General features: G+C 40.7%; 3 protein-coding genes across 3 annotated transcripts; all 3 read left to right on the top strand.

The window, feature by feature from the left end:
- Positions 1–1040: 1040 nt before the first annotated feature.
- Positions 1041–6812, top strand: LOC139950925 (uncharacterized). Its single transcript, XM_071949763.1, has 3 exons — positions 1041–1425; positions 2174–4170; positions 5296–6812. The coding sequence occupies exons 1-3, from the start codon at positions 1182–1184 to the stop codon at positions 5302–5304; spliced, it is 2250 nt and encodes a 749-aa protein (XP_071805864.1). The 5' UTR covers positions 1041–1181; the 3' UTR covers positions 5305–6812.
- Positions 6813–7421: 609 nt separating this feature from the next.
- On the top strand, positions 7422–11510 carry LOC139950538 (uncharacterized). Its single transcript, XM_071949276.1, has 2 exons — positions 7422–7455; positions 8381–11510. Exon 2 carries the CDS (start codon positions 8390–8392, stop codon positions 10466–10468), a length of 2079 nt encoding a protein of 692 aa, XP_071805377.1. The 5' UTR covers positions 7422–7455; positions 8381–8389; the 3' UTR covers positions 10469–11510.
- Positions 11511–11642: 132 nt separating this feature from the next.
- On the top strand, positions 11643–24061 carry LOC139950537 (uncharacterized). The gene is made up of 3 exons (XM_071949275.1): positions 11643–13263; positions 18252–21216; positions 21970–24061. Exons 2-3 carry the CDS (start codon positions 18277–18279, stop codon positions 22588–22590), a joined length of 3561 nt encoding a protein of 1186 aa, XP_071805376.1. The 5' UTR covers positions 11643–13263; positions 18252–18276; the 3' UTR covers positions 22591–24061.
- Positions 24062–25125: the final 1064 nt, after the last annotated feature.

Raw genomic sequence — 25125 nt, 5'->3', positions numbered from 1 at the left:
TGATCCACACAAATTTGCCTCGACATTGCATGGTTTTCCTTTTACTTTGTAAACTAACACGGTCGGCCATTTATGGGAGTCGACTCCCATAAATGGCCGCCGTGTTAGTCGATGAGGTAAAAAGAAAACCGTGCAATTTTGAGGCAGTTTGTGTGGATCATTGTATTCTACTTTTACAACATCTTTCTACCCATATGCATTTTATAACAAACGGTTGCAAACACTTTTCAAAGACCATCTCGACCGATCCAAGGCAACGTGTTCCTTTAAAGGTACATGTAAATTAAATGATAACCCATAAGGGAAATTAACTGGGGGTAATATTGGGGTTGAACAATGAAAAATTGGCTATAGACGAACTTGAACCTGCAACCTCCATATTGATGCGCTGGTGGTCTACCAACTAGGCTATCTAGCATGTGTTGGTGGTCTCCCTGGAGATTTATCTATATTAGTAGATCCAGTTAAAAAAAGTTGCATTTACTACTTGGGCTGATGTTGGGGCAGGAGTGATCTTGGAAAGTAAGAATGTTTGTATGAATTGACTAAGATTTTTGAACCTAGTTTCAATTAAAAGTTCAAATTGTGAGTTTGGGTTAGAAGGGAATTCATATACGTGCATCAAAAGGTTATGTGAAGTATTAGCCTAGGGTTATATGGGGGAAAGTAACTATATACTTCACTGATTTGTAACATACACCCCCCCCCCGCCCCGCCCCCAACCCTCCTTTTCAAAAAATGACAAAATAAACAAATAAAATAAATAAATAAATACAAGACATTGACAATACAATTTATAATAAACAAATAAGCCTTAAAGTGGTTAAAATGATACAGGAACAAATAATAACAAATAATAATTTAGTTCTTTGTATACGATTTAAAGGGGCAGCAAACTTTTGGAGACCTCCCCATCCCTTACCACGCCCCCACCCTAGCAAAACAAAAATGAAGTCAACAGGTGGCGCTCTTTATGCTTTGATAGACTGGTCCCATAGTTGTGAATCGATTTCGCAAGTGAAAGGCTCGGGCAACACGGGGTACCACACACCAGTTTTTGGCCTGTATTATGCAGTAAACAAACCAAGCACTGTCAAATTTGCAGTTGTTTTTGCGTCTTTTTTAAGAGTAAACAAACCTTCTTTGTATTTATTAGGCATGCGTGACTATTATCTATAAACATGTCTGAGGTTTTTGAGATTTTTGAGCCAGGCCTAGTGGTCAAAATAGGTGAAAGAGAAGAAATCGTTCCGGAGTCCCAAGTCGAATTCGAAGTCGTCGAAATCGAAGAAGACGTCACGGTGCCTCATCATCATCACCATGAGGAAAGGCCCACTGGTGATGGTGATGGTACAAATGAGATAATCATCATTGAAGAAACGGCCGTTTCTAAGACACCTCTGACACCTGCCGCATCAATAATTGGTAAGATTTCAAGTGGATTTCAATGGGTCACGCTATCCTTGGATAATTTTGTTTAGTAAACTAGTACTAGTATTTCAAATTCTACTATCTTGTGTTCTTTTTATTTCGGTTTATCTTAAAATCTTATTCTTCATTGGTTTTTCTCTCCTGTTGTTGAGTATGCACCTTTGGCATGTTCTTGCTGTATTTTTATCCAAATAAATTCAATCAATCAATACTAAATCCCATACCTTAAACATGTAAACCCCTCCTCAATAATATTTGTATGATTGGATGAAGGGTGCTGGTTTAATTTAACATTATTTACTATAGTATATTAAGTTTGATTTGTCAATCATCATCATACCCTAGGTAGATACATGTACATCAGTGATCACAGGGTGTGATGATTGAAACTCAAATTTGTTGCCACAATTTCCCCCCGAGTTGTCACTTGTAACTTAATAATAAAACCATTGCATTAGTTTGGAGAGTGGGTCAAGAACCCAGACAGAACATTGCTGAAGAACGGTGGTTAACCCTGGTCACTGGTGTTTCTGGTTCACATGCACCCATGTATATATACAGGTTTCATCAGGCTTGCGAGCCACAGGGATTAAGTTCACCGATGAGGTATCTGTGGTTTCATAATACCAGTAATATATAAGATAATTAAGCCTATGTGAATTTTTTTTTTTTTTTGTGTGTTTTGTTTTTATACATTGCATACTAAATCTCACTTGGCCTTTTTTTCACCTAATACTTCTAGATATTGAAACGACATCCGATTCAAGCCCAAGTCCAACACCAGAGAAACAGGAAGATTCCAAGCAGATTCTAACAAAATCAAGACCATTCAAACACAGAGGAGATAAGAGAGTAAAATCACGGACAAAGCAAATCAGAGCAGAAAATGTATCAAAAAGGAAAAGTAAAAGGACCAAGACAACCCCCTTGCCGGTTGTCAAGGAAAAAGTCACAAGGAAGATGCGCCAGTCAGCAAAAGCGAAACTAAAGAAGGAGAAAACTCGCAAAGCCAATTTGTACCTTCGTAAGGGTTTGGATAATCCCACTTCTGCACCTAGTGTTGCTGACATTCCAGAGGCAGAAAGAATCAAGTGTGGACTTGAAGAATTCCAATCGGGGAAGTTTAAGACGGTGACAGCCGCTGCAGCCTACTGGAGAATCCATGCTGGTAAGCTGTATCGTCGTTCCAAAGCAGAGGTTCCCATGACTACTCAACATGGACCAGCCCCGGTCTTGACAGAAGAGGAAGAGCAAGACCTTGCTAACTGGGTCTTAACCATGTCCGAGAGAGGTTTCCAGGTCCCAGCAGTTTTGCTTCGAGATGCAGTGCAGAGCTTCTTCAAGCGAGACAATAGCCCTTTTATAAATGGCAGACCATCTTACCGCTGGTATTATAGTTTCTTACGGCGTCACCCTAAATTGAAAGAAATGAAAACCTCCAACTTAGCTCTGCTTTGCGATGCTGCTCCTACAAAGAGAGGTTTAGATGAGTGGTTCAGAGAACTGAAATCCCTCCTCATAAAACTTGACATAATAGATAAACCTAGCCAAATTTTCAATTATGCGGAAACCACATTTGAGATTGACAAGAAAACAAGCCAAATTGTGGTGTTTGCAGAGCCGTTTGTGTGCCTTGCTGTCGGACGCAGAAGAGCAACAGTCGGGATGTGTGCGAGTGCTGACGGGCATCTTCTTCCACCCTTCATTATTTATCGCTATCGGGGAATGTGTCACAAGACCAACCAGTGGGATCCCCTTGATGGGGCATCCAAAGGATCGGGAGTGATCATTCTTGAGAGAGATGGAAAGAAACAAGATGCATTCAGCTCGTGGTTAGAGTGGCACTTCGTTAAGAATCTCGGAAACGCACGCCCTGTCCTTCTTCTTCTGAGTTGCCAACACAATTCCATACCTTATGAGGCATACGTCACAGCGCGTAAAAATGATGTGTACTTGTTTCGAGTACCAACCAAAGCGATGTCACTAGTTCAACCCCTTGACATTGGAGAGGATGGCCCCTTCAGAATGGCATGGCTCACAAAATGGACAACGCAAAACCAGTGGTTACCCGTAAGAACTGACAATGTAGCTCATGTAATCAGCTCTGCATGGAAAGAGGCTGAAAACTCAGAGGCCATCCGTAGTTGCTTCATTCAGTCAGGAGTTTATCCTCTCGATCGAGAGATGGTCGATGATGCTCATCTGCCAGATAAAACCCTAAACTCTCCGGAGAGAAACCCACCAAAGTATAAAGAACCCGTTCAGGGAGATGATGACCAGGAAAAACACCTCTCCACTTCTGCAACATCTTCAAATGTAGCTGAAATTGTCTTCAAGAAACTGGATGATAAACTCGACAAAACAACAAGAGAAACTTACAGAACTTGTATTGAAAGCGGGCTGGATCTTGAGGAGACGCCATTGTTTTCAGTTTGGAAGAAACTCTATAAGGAAGCTTACCACTCAGAATCGAAAAGCTCCCGGAAGTTTTCCAAATCTGGAAAGAGTTCTAGGAGACGAGGGAGGAAGCAGTCACCACGACGAGGGAAAAGAAGCAGCAAGCACTCAAAGGATGAGGTTTACTGCCCAGTTTGTGAGGAAGAATATTGGGAAGATGGTGAGGACTGGATAGGTTGTGATGGACAGTGTCAGTCGTGGTACCATATCAACTGCCTTCCTCCTGAGGTGGTGACGCCTGCTCTACTAGAAGACAAGGAAATGGTCTGCCCAAAATGTGTGGTGAGTCACTCCCCTTAGAACTAGTATGGGATGGGACGTAAAACCGTTGGTCCCATGTGTTGTGTAACGCATGTAAAAGAACCCAGTGCACTTATCGAAAAGAGAAGGGGTTCGCCCCGGTGTTCCTGGTTGTGGCTGCTTAATGCGCCGTAGCACCTTGTAAACCCTTATAAGGTGCTAAATTATTGGGTCTCAGAATTCGTCACTGCAATAACCTAACTTTCTGAAAGTTTGTGTGTACTCAGCGCCTTGAGTACCTTGTTTGGTAGATACGTGCGCTATTAAGACTTCAATATTATTATTATTATTATTATTATTATTATTATTATTATTATTATTATCATTTGAAATAAAGCCAAGGGGGAACGAGGTTGGACCCCATAGCGATAGGCAGCAATTATAAGTCTCTTAAGCGCGAATGGAAAATGGAAGCAACGCATGTGACAATCAGCATTTTATGCAAGCGCACCACTTCTGAATTAACATCAACTTCTTATAAGCTGTCTTTTTTGTGATCAGTTCAATTACTTTGTGCTGCATCAAGCAAATGGCGTCAAGCAACCATGTGACCGAAGATGACTGGTTCCTCTGTGGTGTAACTCTCTTTTAAAATACACATCTCTGGGAAAATCGAATAATATTCTTTATCCTCAATGCAAAATTAAAGGCACTGGACACCTTTTTGAAATTGTCAAAGATGAGTCTTCTCACTTAGTGTATCTCAACGTAATTATGCACAAAATAACAAACCTGTGAAAATTTTAACTCAATTGGTCGTCGAAGTTGCGAGAGAATAATGGAGAAAAAACATCCCTGTCATACGAAGTTGCATGCTTTCAGATGTTTGATTTTGAGACCTCAGGTGAGGTCTCGAAATCAATTTAAATATTTGAGTGAGAAATTACTTCTTTCTCAAAAAACTACATATTATCTTCAGAGGGAGCAGTTTCTCACAATGTTTTGCACTATCAACATCTCTCCATTGCTCGTTACCAAGTAAGTTTTTATGCTAACAGTTATTTTGAGTAATTACCAATAGTGTCCAGTGCCTTTAACATCTATTGCACACTGTTTTAAACTCGCATCAAAATCAACTTGTCAATATTCTTGTTTTATCTTCAACAGAATTCCTGAGGAAGCTTCTAGAGGTTGAAGGACTGTCTTCAAGTATTTCTTAGCTGCTATTGATGAGCTGCTTCAGTAACATTTGGGGTTTGCGCTTTTGTTAAAGACACTGGACACGTTTGGTAATTGTCAAAGACCAGTCGTCTCACTTGGTGTATCTATCTATCTTCCAATTAGTACATCCCCGAGGAGTGTATAGTCGTATCCCAACATAATACATAAAAACACAAACTTGTGAAAAGTTGGGCTCAATTGGTCATCGATTTTGCAAGAGAATAATGAAAGAAAAGCCGCCCTTGTTGTATTACTTTGTGTCCTTTCAGATGCATAATAAAAAGGCTTCAGCTGAAGTCTTTTATTATTTGAGTGAGAAATTACCTCTTTCTTAAAAACTATGTTACTTCAGAGGGAGCTGTTTCTCACGTTGTTTTATACTATCAACAGCTCCCCATTACTCGTTACCAAGAATGTTTTTTGCTAACAATTATTTTGAGTAATTACCAACAGTGTCCAGTGCCTTTAATTGTAACTAAACTAACAATCTGCAACAGGTTTAACTTTGGTGCCATGTAAACACACCAAATGAACAACATAATTTGTAAATGTATTGAGTAATTTGCAGATCTTGTATTCAACAAACTCTAGCACTTTTTAGTCGTCATTGATGCAGCAATTGTTTGTTTGACATACAGTAAAAGTAAAGACCGCGTCACACTGCAGCAATAACGAAAACGATCAGGACACAAAGAGAAAGCATTCTATTTGTCGAATTGATCAGCGCAGAGTACGCACACGCTCATTCAACCAATAGAATGCATTCTCTGTGCGTCTTGATCGTTATCGTTTTTTATCGCTGCAGTGTGACTCAGCCTTTACATTGAGATAACTGCTACTACCCCCATCACACCAAACTCGTTCTCACTGCATGACGAGGAGGGAGTGTGCGGGGGATCGCGATGGGGGAGTGTGAACAACATTGCCTTGCACCAAGACTACATTTTTCAGAACGTAGTGTGAACGAGTTCGGTGTGACAGGGGTGTACAGTCTGGTTTTCAAACCGTTGTTCATTAAATGGACACAAAATACATGTATCAATAATTGTTACTTCGTGACTGTGCGCATTTCACTGGCACCGCCAAACAAAGATTTTGACAAAGTAGCACAAGGGCTGGATAGCTCAGTTGGTAGAACACTGGTGTCCTAGGGAAATCTATGTCCCAGAGATTCTGTCCCCGATATTGGAAATTAACATGGGCTGGAGGAGAAGGATTCAAAAGAGGGCGCTATCAGAAGAAGTTTGTACACGGTTCGCCAAATCGGGGGACAGAATCTTTTACACACTGCCGATTGTAATAAATTTTGTCTTTGTTTTATCCAAAATTAAAATAAAGGTATAATGTTTTGTTTTTACTTTTTTGCAGAGCAGTGGTTAAAAAGCATTGCTCAGTTATACCATTTGACCTTGTGTGTGAAACTGGAATGCGTTTTTTGTTTTTCTAAGAAATAAACAATTTGAGAGCGCAAGTTTTATAAAAAGCTTTGTAAGATTTTATGGCTTTGTTGTTCATTATTGTGTTTGTATTTGTGTGGAGCTTTAAAAGCACAAAACAAATTGTGCTAACCAGAATAAGGTCACCAGCTAAACTTGCACATCACATGTACAAATTGTGACGGGTATCCTGCTCATTTTTGCTAAGCAGGAAAGTGTTAAGCAATATTTTCAGCTTTATGAATTTAGGTCCTGTTTGTTATTGAAAACAAACCATGGAGCTATAGAGGGTTTGGGGAAAATGTTAAATCCTCCAATCCCATCACCTGGGCCAAATTTCATGAAGCGGTTCTGGCAAGTTTCTTTGCTAAGCAACAATGTAATTTGGGCTGGTAACCTATTTCTGTAAAGCAAAACTTGTTTGTGCTAAGCAAGTCGTTCTCCAACTTATAAGACCACAACTTCCATATTGGGCGCATGAAATATTTAAGAAATGTGTAAGAATACAGGATATTTGGAGATTTCACCCCCCCCCCTCGCCGTGACTCAAATCTAAAAGCCCCGCCCCCTTTATTGGACCTGCCGAAAAATAAAGTGCCGTCGGTAGAGGGCGCCTGTTCACATAGACGTGATCGTTCGTCACCGGTTACGGAAGGCGCGACCAAACTTGGTAAGAAATCACTAGTTTCTTCGATTATGCCATTTAAATTGCCGTAAAGAGTAGTGTATTTATTTAACAAGAAGAATGTGGGCCATTGTGGGGTTCTAGAGTTAATTTTATTTAACATTAATCTGTAAATAACCATAAAATAAAGGTGGGTGCATTTTTTTGTTTACGCACGCCACATCATAAAATAACTTAAAAAAGTCAAAACAAAAACGTACGGAGTTGCGTTTGAATGATCGTGATGTGATCATGGAGGAAGGGGAATAAATGAATTAACTATTATAGAGCAAAGACCAGCTAAACACCCTCTACACCCCCTCCCAAAAGAGAAAAATACTCCTCAGCTTTTATTTTAATAAGATTCAGCTAGTGGAGCTACTAAGTATGATTTGAAATAAATAACTTATTTATTTTATAAGGTTTATCGAGAATAGCAAAATATCAAGAGAGGGCGCTGTTGAACCCACACAAAGGTATAGGTGTTGCGTGTGCAAGTCGTAGAAACTGCATAGAAACTGCCCCATATTCCTTCCCACAATGCATTGCGTTTCTGAATCGCGATAAACCTTAATGGAAATGTCATGGGATTTTTTCTTTTCTCTTCAGTGCAACTGCAGTGCAAGGGGGGGGGGGTTATATAAGGAGGGGTGGTCCAGCTTTTTTTGGGGGGGGGGATGGGGGATGGTGAAAATATCCAATTCAACCAAACTATCCAGGTACGTCTTAATCTTAATTCTTTCATCCTAGAATAGATTGGAAATTACTTTAGTTTAGAGTCTAATCTGATATTATTTTGTTAATTATCTTAATATGAAGATTGACCATAACTTATGAATATACCTTGACTGTGTCAGTAAAAAAAAGAAACTAATGTAATGTAAAGCCAAATCTGGTCAACTAAATTATTATTGTTGTTATCTTTCAACAGACTTGTTGTATGAGCTACATTCCTTCACAACATCGTGAGGTTTCGAGGAGCACAATGGGCAATAAGGAACAGCATGATGAATCTTCTGGGAGTCCAAGCATAAATGGGGAGACTGCTAAACAGTCTAGGTGCGGGAGAGCTATCAAGAATCCGCTTGGTAGCCAAGATTTCATGATCGGGACGAAAGCAAAGTACGGACAAAAACTACTCCCAAAGGATAAAGCGTCAGGTCTCAAAATCAGTATAAAGTGTGACAGAGAACAGGTGGCCTCAAAATCAGACCTTGCGGTGTATGAGATTCCAGAAGTTAACAGGATGAAACTTGCTTTAGCCGATCTTAAAAGCAAGAAGTTCCAAACTGTCACGGAAGCCGCTAGGTTCTGGAAAGTCAATAGGAGATCTTTATTTGGCAGACATAGTGGTAAATATAAACATGACGGAAGAGGTTGCCCGAGGTATATGTCAGCTGAAGATGAGCAGAAGGTCGCAGGATGGGTGTCAAGAATCCGTCAACAGGGTTTTGACATCAAGCCAGTCATGGTACTGAATATAGTACCAACACTTTTCGACAAGAAAAAGAAGAATCCGTTCAATGGTAAGAGTAAGAGGCCCTCAGGAAGGTGGTTCAATACATTTTTAAAGCGCCACTTCAATACAAATCATTTTGAGAACTTGGAAATGTCAGTAGTGCGCGCTCTCTGCGACCATGAGGTCACAAAAGAGGTGGTGACAAAGTGGTTCTGCGAGCTTCGCAGTTACCTCTCAGATCTTGACTTGTTGGACAAACCAGACTCCATCTGGCACTATTGTGAAATTCCATTGCAGTTTGCGAGGACGTCGGCAGATAGTGAGAGAGACTTTGATGTTTCAATCGGGATCGGGGTCAACGCTTCTGGGTTAGTTCTCCCTCCGTTCTTCATCTACAAAGAAGGGAAACACACGCAAGTCCCCACAGACTGGAATCCACTAGCTGGGGCACCGAGTGGATCAAGGGCCTTCGTTCTTGCTAATAGGGGTGACGTCAGAGAGCTTCACCAGGACTGGATACAAAAGCTCTTCACCCCAGAGATAAAAAAAGATGGCCCTGTTCTCTTACTCCTCAACTGCGGACACATGGGAATAAACTACAAGACACACCTCACACTTTTCCAGAATAACATCCATTTGTTCCGACTTTTGCCAAAGGCCAGAAGCCTGTTCTGTCCGCTGGATTGTGAAGATGACAGCGACACTAGTTTCAAGACGAGATTTCTACACAAGCTGACGGAGATAAGCTACATGAATAATATTCCCCTCGACCTGAACAATACTCCCCGGCTTATTAACAGTTTATGGGAAACGGGCATCAGACCCCAAGAGATTCAGAGCTCCTTTGAAATGTCTGGGATTTACCCTTTGGATCGGAGCATGGTGGATGACAATCGCTTGGATGAGTTTCGTGAACAGCCGCCAGAGCCTGTTGTTTTTGAACGACGTGTACCTCAAGCTCGCCGGCATAAAACACCGCCTAAGACTCAATCAAAACTACCTCACAGTCCTCGCGGTGAAGCCCTGGATGAGCCGACTGAACTTCGGTTGATACAAGAATCTGTTCTCGCTAGAGATCCTAAAATGAATGACTTGTATCTCTCACGACTCTTGTTTTCAAGACTGGACTCAAAACTGGACAAACCAACCAAACTGATGTATCGTAAATGCTTGAGAAATAAGCAGGACGTCGTCGAAGCTCCCATCTATGACCTCTGGAAAGAACTTTACACGGAAGGCTTTCAAACGGAACCAACGGAGAAAGTGGTAGTTGTGAGTCAAGAGCATAGTTACAGCCACAAAGAGATTGTTTCTTCTTGTAGCTCCCCGCAATCTCCACCAGGACTAACCCAGGAGTTGGCTTCAGCGGGGGTAGCAACGGTTACCAGGGAAACAATCTGTCCGCTTTGCGAAGAGCAGTTCACTGATGATATTGATGAGTCGGTGAGGTGCTCTGGGACCTGCCAACGATTGTTCCACATCAGCTGTCTCCCGGCAGAGATAGTTACTCCTATGATCTTGGAGGACAAAGATATGTACTGCCCTCAGTGTTGCAGTTAGGTTAGTCTGTGGTTGTTTATCGAAAAATGTTCCGAAAGAGACATTATCATTGCAGTTTTCTGGTTGTTGCGATTTCATGCACACATGCTAGGAAATTGTAGGTTGATTCGCTCAAATTGCAGACGAAACGGAACCAATTTGTTTTTTATTTTTTTATATTTTTATGATAATGCAAAAATAGATCCCTCTGCTTTTGGTTGGTGATTGTAGGTCACATGACATTTATTAATCGACCCACTACATGTATATTAATTATTATGGTCTGCTGAGCATTTTTGTTTCCCAAGAAGACAGTGCATTTTTGTCCAATCCTTTGTATTGCATGCTAGATCACACCATGCACAGTGGCCTAACCAGAGGGGGTCAATGTCCACAGATTTACATAAACCAGTTTAAAGATAATGATAGTAGAAAGCTTACCTTAAAATGTTACTTGCTGAAGTGCTGTAGTTTTTGAGAAATGAGTAAAACAAAGTCATGAAAATTCGCTCTTATGTGCTAAAATAATTTTCTCACTGAGACGAAAATTATTTGTGTGACTTGTTTAACTCCTTTTCTCAAAAACTACAGCATCTCAGGAAGTAATATTTTAAGGGAAGCTTTTTACCAGGAATATCTTCAAACAGCTTAAGTTTAATTTAAATCTGTAAACATTGTGTTTTGTGTCGTACAAAAAGTACCCAGACCCTTTAATACAATTAAAACATGTTTGCATTCTTGCAAGGAAGAAATTTTCATTCAACTCGCCCTCGCCTCATTTAAAGTAACAATTGGGAAAATATTATCACATTGCACGCATGCGTCATTTTTTCCTGCTAAATATCAATGGAATTGGAAGCCAAACATAGGCTGGAAATACCATGTCCACAACTTGGCAGAGGGTACCCCCCCCCCAAATGTTCCTGTACTTTAACACACTATGTTCCTTGTTAGAAGTCCCCTCCCTAAAAAGACCTGTTAAAGGAACACGTTGCCTTGGATCGGACGAGTTGGTCTTTGAAAAGCGTTTGTAACTGTTTATTATGAAATGCATATGGTTGGAAAGATGTTTTAAAAGTAGAATACAATGATCCACACAAACATGCCTCGAAATTGCACGGTTTTCCTTTTACCTCGTCGACTAACACGGTCAGCCATTTATGGGTGACTCCCATAAATGGCCGACCGTGTTAGTTCGCGCAGTAAAAAGAAAACCACGCAATTTCGAGGCAAACTTGTGTGAATAACTGTATTCTACTTTTAAAACATCTTTCCAACCATATGCATTTTATATTAAAAAAAACAGTTACAAACGCTCAGTTATAGACCAACTCGTCCAATCCAAGGCAACGTGTTCCTTTAAGAATACTTGAGATTCCAATCACTACACAAAAAGGGGAGGCAGACAATGCCTTATTAAGCATTAAATCTGACAGGCTATTCCCACCTCCATGCATTGAGAGAGTTAATGAGAGAGCCATATTCAAAATGATCTTCATTCCCATTGCCATAATGTAAGCACATTCTTTGCTTGATAGCTTGATATGTGGCATGGTATGAACCCCCCCCCCCCCACTCTTTTTTGTCTTCATTGTGTTCAGGGAATCTCAGGAATTCTTTAGTCCTCTTGTACAAAAAAGCTCCATCACAGGTTTTTAGGGGAGGTACTTCTGATGAGCTTGGAGGTAGAAACTGAGCAAGAGGTAATTTAGAGTGTCTTAAAGTATAGAAACATTTGTGAGATACGGGGTGTGTTTGAGGGGGGGGGGGGGCACACCCTCCCCTTTCCCAAACATATTGGGCATGGTGTACGTTGGTACTACCAGTAGCCTTTTATGATATTTCTACAGGTGGGTGACCATGTTAGGATCTGCGAAAAAAAATTACTTGTAAAACGCCAGGCAAACTGTTTTTTCTTCATTGGTATAATTATTTGTGTAGCCATTGATATTAGAAAACAACACACAAGCCATCAAAATAAAGATAAAACTGTAATCGTGATGCAAGGAACTTGGCAGTTGAGAGTGCCTAATGTGGACAAAATATGGTAAAAGGGGGATTTCTACTCGATAATGTAGATACTTGAGTTGATTTTGCGGTTTGATTTGAAGATTACAAGTTGAGAAAAGATAACGTGAAGATACCTTGTTTTACTTCACTCATTGTTACCGCGGTCACTTTAAAAAGTTGTGTGCAAAATACTGTCGGGGTGGCAATAAACTGATAGTGATATTGTTATTGCTAAGTTTGTCTATGTTTAATTTTTTTCTTCTTCGTTAACAACATTTTTGTTGTAACTGTTTTTGAGTGTTCAATCTTTGGCAAGCGTTTCGATTAATATGGCCCCAAATAAATTGATATGATATGGACTCCACCCAACCTTTAAACTCAGAAAAGCCCCCCCCCCCCCCAAACCCTCCACAAAAAGCTACATTCTTTGCATTCCGTTTCTGATACTTAAGATAAAGACCACACTAAGCCTTGTATTGTTAAATCTTGAATGAACTGATGAGGGTTTTTAAACAAAATGAAGGGGGGGGCGGGGACATTTAAAATCAGAGGGGTTTATACTGGGTGAACCAAACCACGAGAGGGCGCTGTTTTGACAACTGTCACCAAAAATGATTACAACACGTGGGTAAAGTTTGGCATGCTAGGCCGAAGATAAGAGCGCGCGCACCCACTAGCCAGTTGTGTACGTTTGCCTAACGAAGATAATGTTTTCGGTGTTGCTGTAGCTAAAACACCAAGCACAAACATCTGTTAAAATACACATTTCGTGAGTATTTGGCTTCTGTAAACTGGGTGATATTTAGGTAAGTTTATGTGGCGTTCAATTCATGTAAAAATGGTTGTTATTTGGGACCCCAAAGACGAAAGAGTGGAGCGAAACAGGATGACTTTTGAACCTCGGGTCCACCCCTTAATGATCCAAGGGTTCGTACGGTGAGCCACACCGACGACCACACTATGATTCGTGTACCCACTTTGACGGCGCTCGTAGTGTGTGGTGCTTAGAGCATGGGGGAAGGACGACTCCTTCCTCCATGGAATCAGGAATTCTTGAGAGGAAGTTTTCTTGAACAACTTAGCCCCTTTTTAGTGCTCTTTCAGCACTCAAAACTGAGTGTAAAAACGAATGCATTGTGTTTGTCTGTGGGGGAAAATAGGTTTAAAAACATAATATTGACATTATCACATGCCTTTTTTAAATTTTAGCTTTGCTGATTGTAACTATTATAGCTAAAAATGCTAAATATAGGGTTGGATATGAATGAATGAGTCTGTATTTAATGCCAATGGAGGTAGAAACACAGGTTGTCGTTATTTAATTATAAAAGTGAATTGAATGTTGTAAAACCATGACAGTTTTAATGTTTTTTCTATTGGTCTACAAAATGATAATTGGGTGTTCTCCTATGTTTTATGAAAACTACCTAAAATATAACACCAAAAGTTTGACCATGATTGACGATGCTGTAAATGGACCCTTCTAAAACCCTTTTTTAAACAGGAAAATTATATTTAGGCAATGAATTACACAAGAGAATCATAGTCAATTTGCATACATCACCCTATGGAGCCTTATGGCCCCATACAGAAATAAATTAAGAAATGTTAATAATGTAAAAGAAACTACATAAAATAGTTATTTGTTTTTCTATGTTACAATAAATCCAAAGTCACCCTGTTCATAAAACAACAGTACTCCCTTTAAAGCTGATAACTATTCAGGGTCCTTAGAGAGACCATGAATATTTCCTTCCACTTCAGCCTTTACTGGTGGTTAGGACCAGTGACCTTGCAATGGGGGGGGGGCTTGTGTAGCCAGTGGATTGGAGATTTGAAACTTTAGACCATGCTGAGTTGAGCCATTGGGTGTTTATCTTGAGCCAACCAAACTGAAACTCCCAAGCTCAAAGAAATGAAATCCATTTTGGGAGACATATTTATGTACTTTATTGTTTTTCCCAATTGCATTGCCCAGAACAAGTTTATTGTCCATGATATTGTAGACTAAACCGTTCCACATTAAAGGAAGGGGAGCCAGTTCCCATGTTTTGGGGGATGGCCTGGGGCAACACAACAATACCCATTACAAATTCTGAGCATCTTAAACCTATCTTAGATCTACCCCTCTGATATAGTGGAACCATTCCAGCCATCTGTTTATTGCATCAGGTGGTGTCAGTATGTCTGGCAGGTCTTTAAGCACCTCTGTGCCCCCCCCCCCCCCCCCCATCCCTTGCACCATCAGTTAAAGCCATTGGACCCTTTCGGTACAGAAAAAAAAAAAAAGTTCACAGATTTACAAATAATTTACAGGGTTTACAGAAGGTAATGGTGAAAGACTTCTCTTGAAATATTAGTCCATGAAATGCTTTACTTTTTGAGAAAACGGTAAAACAATATAAATTCTCGTTAACGAGAATTACGGATTTGTTATAAACACATGTCATGACACGGCGAAACGCGCGAAAACAGGAGTGGGTTTTCCCGTTATTTTCTCCCGACTCCGATGTCCGATTGAGCCTAAATTTTCACAGGTTTGTTATTTTATATGTAAGTTGTGATACAAGAAGTGTGGGACTTGGACAATACTGTTTACCGAAAGTGTATAATGGCTTTAAGTTAAAAGATTAAAAGGATAACTCTACACAGATTGAATTCATCCATAGTTGTCCACTGTGTATGGACAGACCATGACCATGTATCAGACCATGGACAAAAGCCAGGTACAGGCCAGGCAAAGAGCTGGTAAATTTTCTCCCTTTTTTATCAGTGGTCCGCTGGCCAAATGACAGGACAAGTCAGAATTCTGCCCAACTAGTATTGATTCCTATGCAACTGTTTTTTTTTTTCATTCTGCCTCCAACTACTCCAAGCTAATACACTATGCTTAAAGGCAGTGGACACTATTGTTGATAGTATAAAACATTGTGAGAAACGGCTCCCTCTGCAGTGACACAGTTTTTGAGAAAGAAGTAATTTTCTACGAATTTGATTTCGAGACCTCAAGTTTAGAATTTGAGGTCTCGAAATCAAGCATCTGAAAGCACACAACTTCGTGTGACAAGGGTGTTTTTTTCTTTCATAGTTATCTCGCAACTCGGACGACCAATCAAGCTCAAATTTTCACAGGTTTGTTATTTTATGCATATGTTGAGATACACCAAGTGAGAAGACTGGATTTTGAGTAATTACCAATAGTGTCCTGTGTCCACTGCCTTTAAGCCTATTACCACTGTTTATTCCTTCTGGCTGCTCCAAACTATGCTAATTAACTTGTTGAAGGAAACCCCTAAAACATGGATTAGAGAGAAGCCAGTGGGCTAAGGAAATGGCATGCCTGCTGTCTAGTGACTGAAAAAGTTGTAGTAATGTTTTTGTTTTATTTTAAACAACTCTAGAGGGGAAAGCCCAGAGGGTTTATTGGTTTATGTGGGGTAATCACTCTAAAAAACTAATGGCAACATGAGAGGTAAAATTATAAACAGCAGCAGCTTTTGGTTAAGAAACCATTTCACCATATTCACTGGTCCCCCAATTTACATCTCAACAGGTGGCCATACTCTCCCATTGCTCAGCACACATTCCTTGGCTCTGACCATGAGTTAACAGAAACTCCCTTTTTGACCATTGCCAAATCTAACCTTATTCTAGGAAATGATGTCACTAAATGTTAAAGGGAAGGTACACCTTTGGTATTGTCAAAGACTAGTCTTCGTGAATGGTGTATCCCATCATGTGCATAAAATAACAAACCTGTGAAAATTTAGGCTCAATTGGTCAGTGAAGTTGCGAGAAAATGATGAAAGAAAAAACACCCTTGTTGGGCGAATTTGTGTGCTTTCAGATAGGAATAAAAGACTTCTAGCTAGAAGTCTTTTATTATCTAAGTCAGAAATTACCTCTTTTTCGAAAACTACATTACTTCAGAATCAGAGGGAGTCATTTCACACAATGTTTTATACTATCAACAGCTCTCCAATGCTCGTTACCAAGTCAGTTTATAAGTTAGTACTTGTTTTGAGTAATTACCAAACGTGTACCTTCCCTTTAAATGATATTTCTCTTGTGACACCATTTCTAAGATTTCCCCCACTTTCCACAATTTTGCCTTTGGATTGTTGTACTTTTTGACTTGTCATCTAATGCTTTGTGGGTCTGTACATGTATATGAGACTTTTAGTTACTTTTTGTAACACAAAACACATTGTCCAAATATGTACCAAAATAGTAATAGTAGTTCTTGTTTGTCATGAATTAGAGCGAGACCTGGATGGTTACAGATGCCAATCCTAAAGGTTGGTTAGGGGGGGGGGGGATGGTGGGGGTCACACTTTCTTTTCTTCTTAGAAAACAATGAGAGTTTAACCACTCATCCTTGAAGCACACCTTCTCAACACAATGTAAAGCTATAGAATTATTTCAAAGGTATGTTATACAATCTCTTTTATTACCTAGACGTTGAAAATCAAGGGGCACTAAAAGTGTTTTTTTTTTTTTTACTATGGGGTGCCTTTTGGGGTTTCAAAAAAGTTGATGTTAAAGGCAGTGGACACTATTGGTAATTGTCAAAGACTAGCCTTCACAGTTGCTGTATCTCAACATATATGCATAAAATAACAAACCTGTGAAAATTTGAGCTCAATCGGTCATCGAACTTGCGAGATAATAATGAAAGAAAAATAACCATTGTCACACGAAGTTGTGTGCTTTTAGATAGTTGATTTCGAGACCTCAAATTCTAAACTTGAGGTTTCGAAATCAAATTCGTGGAAAATTACTTCTTTCTCGAAAACTATGGCACTTCAGAGGGAGCCGTTTCTCACAATGTTTTATACCATCAACCTCTCCACATTACTCGTCACCAAGAAAGGTTTTATGCCAATAACTATTTTGAGTAATTAACAATAGTGTCCACTGCCTTTAAATAAAAAAATAAAAAATTCAAAGTTGTGAGTTGGTGAAACCTTGTCAAAGTTTAACCTTTATTTTAAAATAAGTATACATGTGGAAGGCCTACAATTAGTAAACTAAAACAAGAGAAGAAAAAACACCCAAGATCATTCCTGACTAATCTACAAAGTCATTCAAATGTCTAAGCCGATGAAAATGACTGTTGGAGACGTTTGGTCTAAAACATATGGTTGAGGCATTACTTTGTTCTTGACAGTTTATAGAGTTTTGCTAAATCTATTTTAAAATTGACTAAGTACTCTGAATGTCCCTTTAAAGGGTCCAGGTGCGTTTTGAAGGACACAAAGCACAATGTCAACAGATTTAGATTAAAGTCGCACAGCGTGAAGATAGTGATAGTAGGTAGAAGGCTTCCCTTAAAATATTACTTGCTGAGGTGATGTAGTTTTCGTAAAATTAGTAAAACAAAAACTACAGCACCTGAGCAAGTAATATTTTAAGGGGTTTGCTTCCTACTCATTATATTCAAAGGGTGGTGTAATGTAAATCTGTGGACTTTGTGTTTCAAAAAGTACCTTAATCCTTTCAGCCTTATGTTTACTTTTTTTGAGTTAATTATTTTTTGATGCCCAGTAGGTTTCTGTTGTGGTGATTTTCGAAGTACAATTCAAATGTACTGGTTGTGCGCAATCAACCAAAACACACTCAAATTTCTCAATTTTTGAGGCTTCGACTCAAAGGACCCTAAAACGTGCTACCCAAGGTTCAGTGCTAAACTAGTTTTGGGAAAGGGATACAAGAAGATGACAATTAAATGTCCACTTTAGGTCAGTTACCATGTGTCCTAAGCTTTTGTTCTTTTTTTTTCTCTTCAAAACAGATGTCAACTCAATTTATTTGCTGAAATGAGAAGCCATCCGGATGAAAAGGTTCCAAGGTTCTCAATTGCAGGAGCACGTTTTCAGCACAGTGGCGGAAGTATCCAACTGCGAAAAAGACGCACAAGTATGACAGTGAGAGAGATGATGGCTTTAAACGAAGCCAACTGGGTGGACACTGCAGTAACCATTCCTGTCACCTCAGTTCCTGGCACCCAAGTTCCTGTCACCCAAGTTCTTGTCACCCAAGTTCCTGTCACCCAAGTTCTTGTCACCCCAGTTTCTATCATGACCGCAGTTCCTGTCACCCCAGTTCCTGTCACTGCAGTTCCTGTCACCCCGGTCCCTGTCACTGCAGTTCCTGTCGCCCCAGTTCCTGTCACCGCAGTTTCTGTCGCCGCAGTTTCTGTCACCCAAGCTCCTGTCACTCCAGTTCCTGTCAGTCTTTTTAGAGCCGATCCCACTCCTGCCACTATAACTGATGACTCAACAGTTTCTTCAGGGGACAACATTGATTCGTCATTTTTCATGAAGTTACAACCGTGCATTCTTAGATGTACATCTGACTTCACTCAGGAAGCACTGACGTGGGAGTTGCAGGGAAGAGATCCTGTTCACGATGCTTTCTATTATCAAGCCTCAGAAATTGTGGCCGATGCAAAGTCGCTTGGGGCAGAAGTTGTCAGAGAGTCTCATATTCTGGGTCATGATGACGCACCTCTGCAAATGTCTTGCTCTACGATTCCATATGAAATGTCTGATGGAGCTACCTCGGACCTCTCTCAACCATCCAAGAAAACAGGTGCAACAATAGATCATTCAACCCAGGAATCACTTACTTTTGGTCTGACATCAAACTTAACTGAAGATGAAGCACTTTCACCCAATACACGTCAGAATATTGTCAACATGTCTGTTCAAAATGTGATAACAGATTCCCTTGAAAAATCGTTTAAGGATGTCATCGAGACTAAAATACTAAAGAATCTGCTGAATGAAACAACACAGCAGGGCATCCCATCAGCACCACAGACCCGAACATTTCCTGATGAGTTACAGGTCCGAAGAGATATGACAGCTTATGATAGGAACCATCTCAAGGTTTCTGCCACTGATAGCGATGTTGACACACCTTTGATACAGGTTGTCAAACAAACAGCTCAGCAATCTATGTCTGAAAATGAGACAACTACCTCAGCTTCTAAAGAGGTACTCCCAGTATGGCAGACAAATGAGATAGTCACCATGTCTGTGGAAGATATGACAGAGTCCACAGAAACCACTGCAGAGTGTATTCAATCCGTGTCAGTGGAAACCTCGGAATCACCTGATGGGGAGGTCTCGAAGCAGTCAAACCCAGAGTCTGATCAAACCACAAAGGTTATGGTCACCCTACCTCTGAAGAAGTCATTGCATTGGCAAACACCGGAAACGATGGAGTGCATCTCGAAGGAAGTCAAAGAAGTTTTGCCAGTTCTCACAGCTTTTCATCCCAAGACCCTTTCCCCGACTCAAGAGACTTGTGTGCCTGAGGAGAATGTAAACTCTTGTGCCAATCAAGCTGCAAATTTGCCAGTTCTCACAGCTTGTCACCCCAAGTCCTATTTGCCATCTCCAGAGACCTTTCTGCCTGAGAAAAATGTGATCTCTTGCACTAATCAAGCTGTAGATATGCCAATTCTCACAGCTTATCCTCCCACGCCCCGTTTGCCAACTCCAGAGACTCTTTTGCCTAAGAAGAATGTGATCTCTTGCACCAATGAAGCTGTAATCAAGGAGGTGGTTGCTGTATCACAAAGAGCTGGCTACCTCACACCTGAACTGCCCCATACTAAGTTCTCCCATGAGCATTCCATGTTCTCCCAAGAACCTACCTGGTCCTCCCAAGAACCTATTTTGACTACCTCAATCTCCCCATCCCACCAGACTTGTTCTGAAACGTTCGTCTCAAAGGCAGCGTCGAATCCCTTCTTTACAGACAAAAGGAAACTCCTTGATAAAAACAACAACTTCGGGGAACCACCACCAAAACAGTTCCGCCTGAATAGCAGAGTAGCAAGCAGTTCACCAAGCCACCCTGTGTTGCTTCAGAAGTTGACTTCGCCCCAGCCACCACCGCTATTGCAAGGACAACCACAGGGTGCAACACCACCTATTCTACCTCAGTTTGTCCAACAGGAGGACACTTTGCCAGTTTTGAGAAGCAAACTACAACCTGGGGATGGTTTTTCAAATACTGTTTCTAGCCCACCTAGTTACCATGCCGCCTGTGCATCGTGGTTAAACGCCTCCAATCCCAACATGAGTTTTCCTAGGGTGCCAATTTCACAATGTCAGCCTCCGGAAGCTTATCGTTCGTTATCAGACCGGCAAAGCCATCAAGTAAATAACTCTGCTTATACTTTGCCGAAGTACCCTTCCTGGACCCGACATACACCTATCATGTCTACTTATCCCCAGATCCCAGGAGAGTCTTCAGTATTCCCCGATCTTGCCAACAGAGCCGTGGGATCCCACCCAGGCAATCCTCAAGTCATGACAAACACTCAACGTTTGATCTCCACGGGTAGTTTAGGCTACACGCATTTGCCGCCTTACAACTTCAGTGTACCTTCGAATGTGTATCCTCAACAGAGGCCCACTTTACCTCCGCCTTCCTACTATTCGAGCTTGAGACCTCCCATTAAGGAGTTGCAATATCCTGCATCTAATGGCAGCAGCAATTACCACCCGGATAAGTTTGGGACTTCTGTCGATCGGGATCAAATTCTAAAGTGTATCCGTCGACCTCCTCCTTATCAAGCCAGACAAGTCCACCCTACTCGCCAAGATCCACACACCATCACAAACTTGCCCCGAAGAGCTCCGACTGACTTAGACCCCCGGAGGACAGACAGAGTTCAACAACTGTCACCCCATGCAGCCTTAATACCGGCACCTAACAGAGAAACTATTCTGGATAAGAGGGTAAGCTAATACTTTCTAAATTTTTATTTTGATTTTTTTTTTAAGAAGCTCAATACGGGACAAGTGTTTTTAACTTTACCTGTGTTCACATGTTTGCTTTCTTCAGTTTTCTTGAAGAGAAAAACCACCACAATTTCACAAAGCTATTCATCAGGGAAAAAAACTTGCTAAACAAATTAGTGTTGTGTTGTGGCCCAGCCCTTAAGAGCACTAAACTCAAGATCTGGTGTTTCCAATTAGCACAGTGTGGGTTAAAGTCCCAGTCGTGGCACTAGTGTTCTGGAGCAAGATGTAAAAGAATCCAGAACACTTATCGAGGAAGAGTAGGAGTTAACCCTAGTTTTTCTGGTTAACATAGCAAGCACCCTTGTTTACAAGTTTCCTTAAAGGCTTGCGAGCTACAGTGATTATATTCACTTGTGAGGCAGCTTTGGTTTCATAACCAGAAATTAATAACCGGGCCCGTATGTGCTTTGTTTTTGAAAGGGCAAGGGCACCAAGGCATTTTCTCTTTGGTAAAAGGCACCCTATGAGGAAATTGTCAATTTCTACTGGAGCATTAGAAGGGCACCAAGGCAATGAGCAGGGGGCATGGAGGCAATTGCTTTTTCTAAGGAAGATTTATGTTTACTGCTAAGCCAATTTGCATGCTTTTACTGAAAGAGATTGCTCAGTGATAGTTTACATTGTGTGATGTTTTAATTTTTTTTACACCATGTTATTATTTCGCTTTCATTTTCATTAACTTTTCAGCAAGCCAATTCGCTTGAAAACTACAAGAAAGTGAGCTGCCTCAACTGCGATGTAACTATTCCGCCCGATGACTGGAACCGCGTCTTGATGTCTGATGTTGTCGCTGTCATCGAGAATGCAATAGACTTGTCGCTGCCTCAGACTGCCGGGAAACCTCCCATCATCCTATGCAAGTTCTGCGAAAACGTCATGCATAAAATTTGTAGCAGTCGGCAAGCTTTACTTCGCGCCAAGACGAAATTCAGCAGTTACACAAGTCCCGAAGGCTTCCTCTACACAAAGAAGATGTGTTCCACAATCGAGCAACTCTTCTGTGTGAATTGCGTAAACTGCAACATGCTGGTAACCGTCACGCCCAAGAAGAGGCTGCTTTTCAGTAAGAATAGCGAAAAATGGGTCGTGGCAAACATCATCCAGGAGGAGTTTAACATCGCGTTGGCGCCCGACAAGCAAAACAGGAAGCTGTATCTGTGCCTTGGCTGTTATAAAAGGGTCAAGCAGGTTGGGTCTGCACAAGTGTCGATGGCCTTGGCCATGAAGGACTTCAATCTACGCATGTCGCCTACGAGTGACATGTTCAAGTTTAACCAGCGCTTTGAGAGAGCTGGTAATTTGACTTAAAACTAAGTCACACTTATGCCTGGTTCATACTCTTCCTGCGAATGCTGATAAATATTGACGTCACAGCTCCGTTTTTCGCTGCGAATATTTTGTTGAACACAGCTCATCTCTTCGAATTTGTGACGTCAAAATTTGTATCGCATTCGCAGGAAGTATGAACGGGGCTCTTTTGTTGCTTGATATGTAGCTTGGTGTAAGCCCCAACCTCCTGTTTTCAATTGTGTTTTCATTGTGTTCTGGGAATCTGAGGAATCCTTTGAAGAATTTTAAGGTTGGGGTATTTCTTTTGTCAAAATTCGTATATCACATTTGCAGGAAGTGTAAACCGGTCTTTACAAGGTACGTTTGTTGTTTGATATGTTGCATGGTGCCCCCCCCCCCCCCTTAACAAAAAAGAAAGAAAACTTCCTCTCCAATTTGTTCTGCGAATCTAAGGAGTTTTTGAAGGATTTTAGGTGGTATTTCTGCACAAGAGGAAAAGTGTGTTGTTTGTAAAGTATGGGGAAACATGAGGGGGAGGGGGGTGGCACCGTCTGCCACATATCGAGCATGGTACATAAAGGTAGGGTCTCTGCAAACGTTCTATCTCATTACAAATAAGAACAGGTGGTGCATTTTCTCCATACAAACAATCATGAACATATCCAATTTGTTTTACACTCAGTAAAAGTATATTTTTTATCAGAGCATATTATCCATATTTTAAAATATTCGTCTTTCATTTTGTTTTCTCTTCATCATCATGCAAAACAAAAATATTTATTATATTCATATGTTTATTCATTAGTTTATATTATCATTACAAACCTTTCTTTGATTTCATTGTTACCAAAAAAAATCAAGTGTGTGGAGAAAAAGAGTGTTATCAGCGAGTTACAAAAATTATGGTTATAAATTCTTTTAGATATTTAAACATTTTTATTTTAGTTACAAAGTTTTTTAATGTTGAGTATGCAGGAGCTCTATTCCACACACGCAGCCATTTTGGAAGTGGGCAACAGGGAAGGGACAGAATTTGAGTGAATATAATAGCATTGTTATAGATTTTAAAAAGATGATAAGCAATTCACTCTTTCTGTGCTCGCTTTTCGTTTCGGTTTGAGCCAAAATCATCCTAAAATGCCCCAACTTTTGGAGGCTTTCAAAATTCTGTAGAACAGATTAACAAATAAGTTTTTCTAAACAAACTAAAATGTATCTTGCTGATTGGTGTTCAGTTCCTCACATGACCATTTACATGTACTTATACTGTATAAAATTTGTCAACTTATGCTGACCCCCCCCGTTCTTTATGGTCTACTGCAGAAACCATGTAGTGAAGCGTATAATCTGCAACCAGTGTGCTCATTCATAACATATGAGCTACGTGTATTCATTAACTACTGGTCGACTATAATAGAAACCCGCCCTTGTGGTATGACCTAGAGCCACTGTGCACCTATCCCATTTGGAGCTCAGTTGGTAGCATGGTGTTCCCCCCCCCCCTCCCATTCTATGCAGGGTCTGTCACAGTTGAACCTATCCCGTAGTGAATGGTTGGCTCTTGCTAGACATTTCGGTGCGAGTCATGACACTCGACTGACACCTCCCAAACAAGTTTGAATTTCTGACCTGTTCATGTCAGACTTTCACCTCGTAAAGGTGCACTCAGGTTATAACTGACCCCTGTATACCGTTGCATTTCTTGAGATGGGAGCAATGTACAATTGATATTATCAATCTTTGTTAGTTGTTAACGATAATTATTCAGTCTTCATTTGTTATAATAGATGTTAAATTTGCATCGGGGATAAAGAATATTAATTTTGGTTTTTTTTACCCATACACCGATGTGTGTTAGCACTGTATACTCAGTACTTTCCCGAGTCCTGTGAAAAAATATCACAGGCATGTTACTCGGGTGGGATTCGAACCCACGACCCTTGCAATTCTAGAGCAGTGTCTTACCAACTAGACTACCGAGGTTGCCCGGCAGCTAGAGGCAGTTCGAATCCTATGTTTTGGCAGCGGGTACCGCAACGATATAATAGATGTTAAATTTGCATCGGGGATAAAGAATATTAATTTTGGTTTTTTTTTTACCCATACACCGATGTGTGTTAGCACTGTATACTCAGTACTTTCCCGAGTCCTGTGAAAAAATATCACAGGCATGTTACTCGGGTGGGATTCGAACCCACGACCCTTGCAATTCTAGAGCAGTGTCTTACCAACTAGACTACCGAGGTTGCCCGGCAGCTAGAGGCAGTTCGAATCCTATGTTTTGGCAGCGGGTACCGCAACGATATAATAGATGTTAAATTTGCATCGGGGATAAAGAATATTAATTTTGGTTTTTTTTACCCATACACCGATGTGTGTTAGCACTGTATACTCAGTACTTTCCCGAGTCCTGTGAAAAAATATCACAGGCATGTTACTCGGGTGGGATTCGAACCCACGACCCTTGCAATTCTAGAGCAGTGTCTTACCAACTAGACTACCGAGGTTGCCCGGCAGCTAGAGGCAGTTCGAATCCTATGTTTTGGCAGCGGG

Source organism: Asterias amurensis, chromosome 18 (assembly GCF_032118995.1).
Source record: "Asterias amurensis chromosome 18, ASM3211899v1".
In the NCBI taxonomy this organism is placed as follows: Eukaryota; Metazoa; Echinodermata; class Asteroidea; order Forcipulatida; family Asteriidae; genus Asterias; species Asterias amurensis.
Note: the sequence above shows the minus strand (reverse complement) of the source record. Positions and strands in the feature narration are given on the sequence as shown.

Excerpts from the sequence above, each read along its gene's own strand:
- LOC139950925 (XM_071949763.1), top strand. The coding sequence starts at position 1,182 with ATGTCTGAGGTTTTTGAGATTTTTGAGCCAGGCCTAGTGGTCAAAATA. Across the intron at positions 1,426-2,173 it reads ACCTGCCGCATCAATAATTG|ATATTGAAACGACATCCGAT; the intron begins GTAAGATTTCAA and ends TAATACTTCTAG.
- LOC139950538 (XM_071949276.1), top strand. The coding sequence starts at position 8,390 with ATGAGCTACATTCCTTCACAACATCGTGAGGTTTCGAGGAGCACAATG.
- LOC139950537 (XM_071949275.1), top strand. The coding sequence starts at position 18,277 with ATGAGAAGCCATCCGGATGAAAAGGTTCCAAGGTTCTCAATTGCAGGA. Across the intron at positions 21,217-21,969 it reads AAACTATTCTGGATAAGAGG|CAAGCCAATTCGCTTGAAAA; the intron begins GTAAGCTAATAC and ends TTAACTTTTCAG.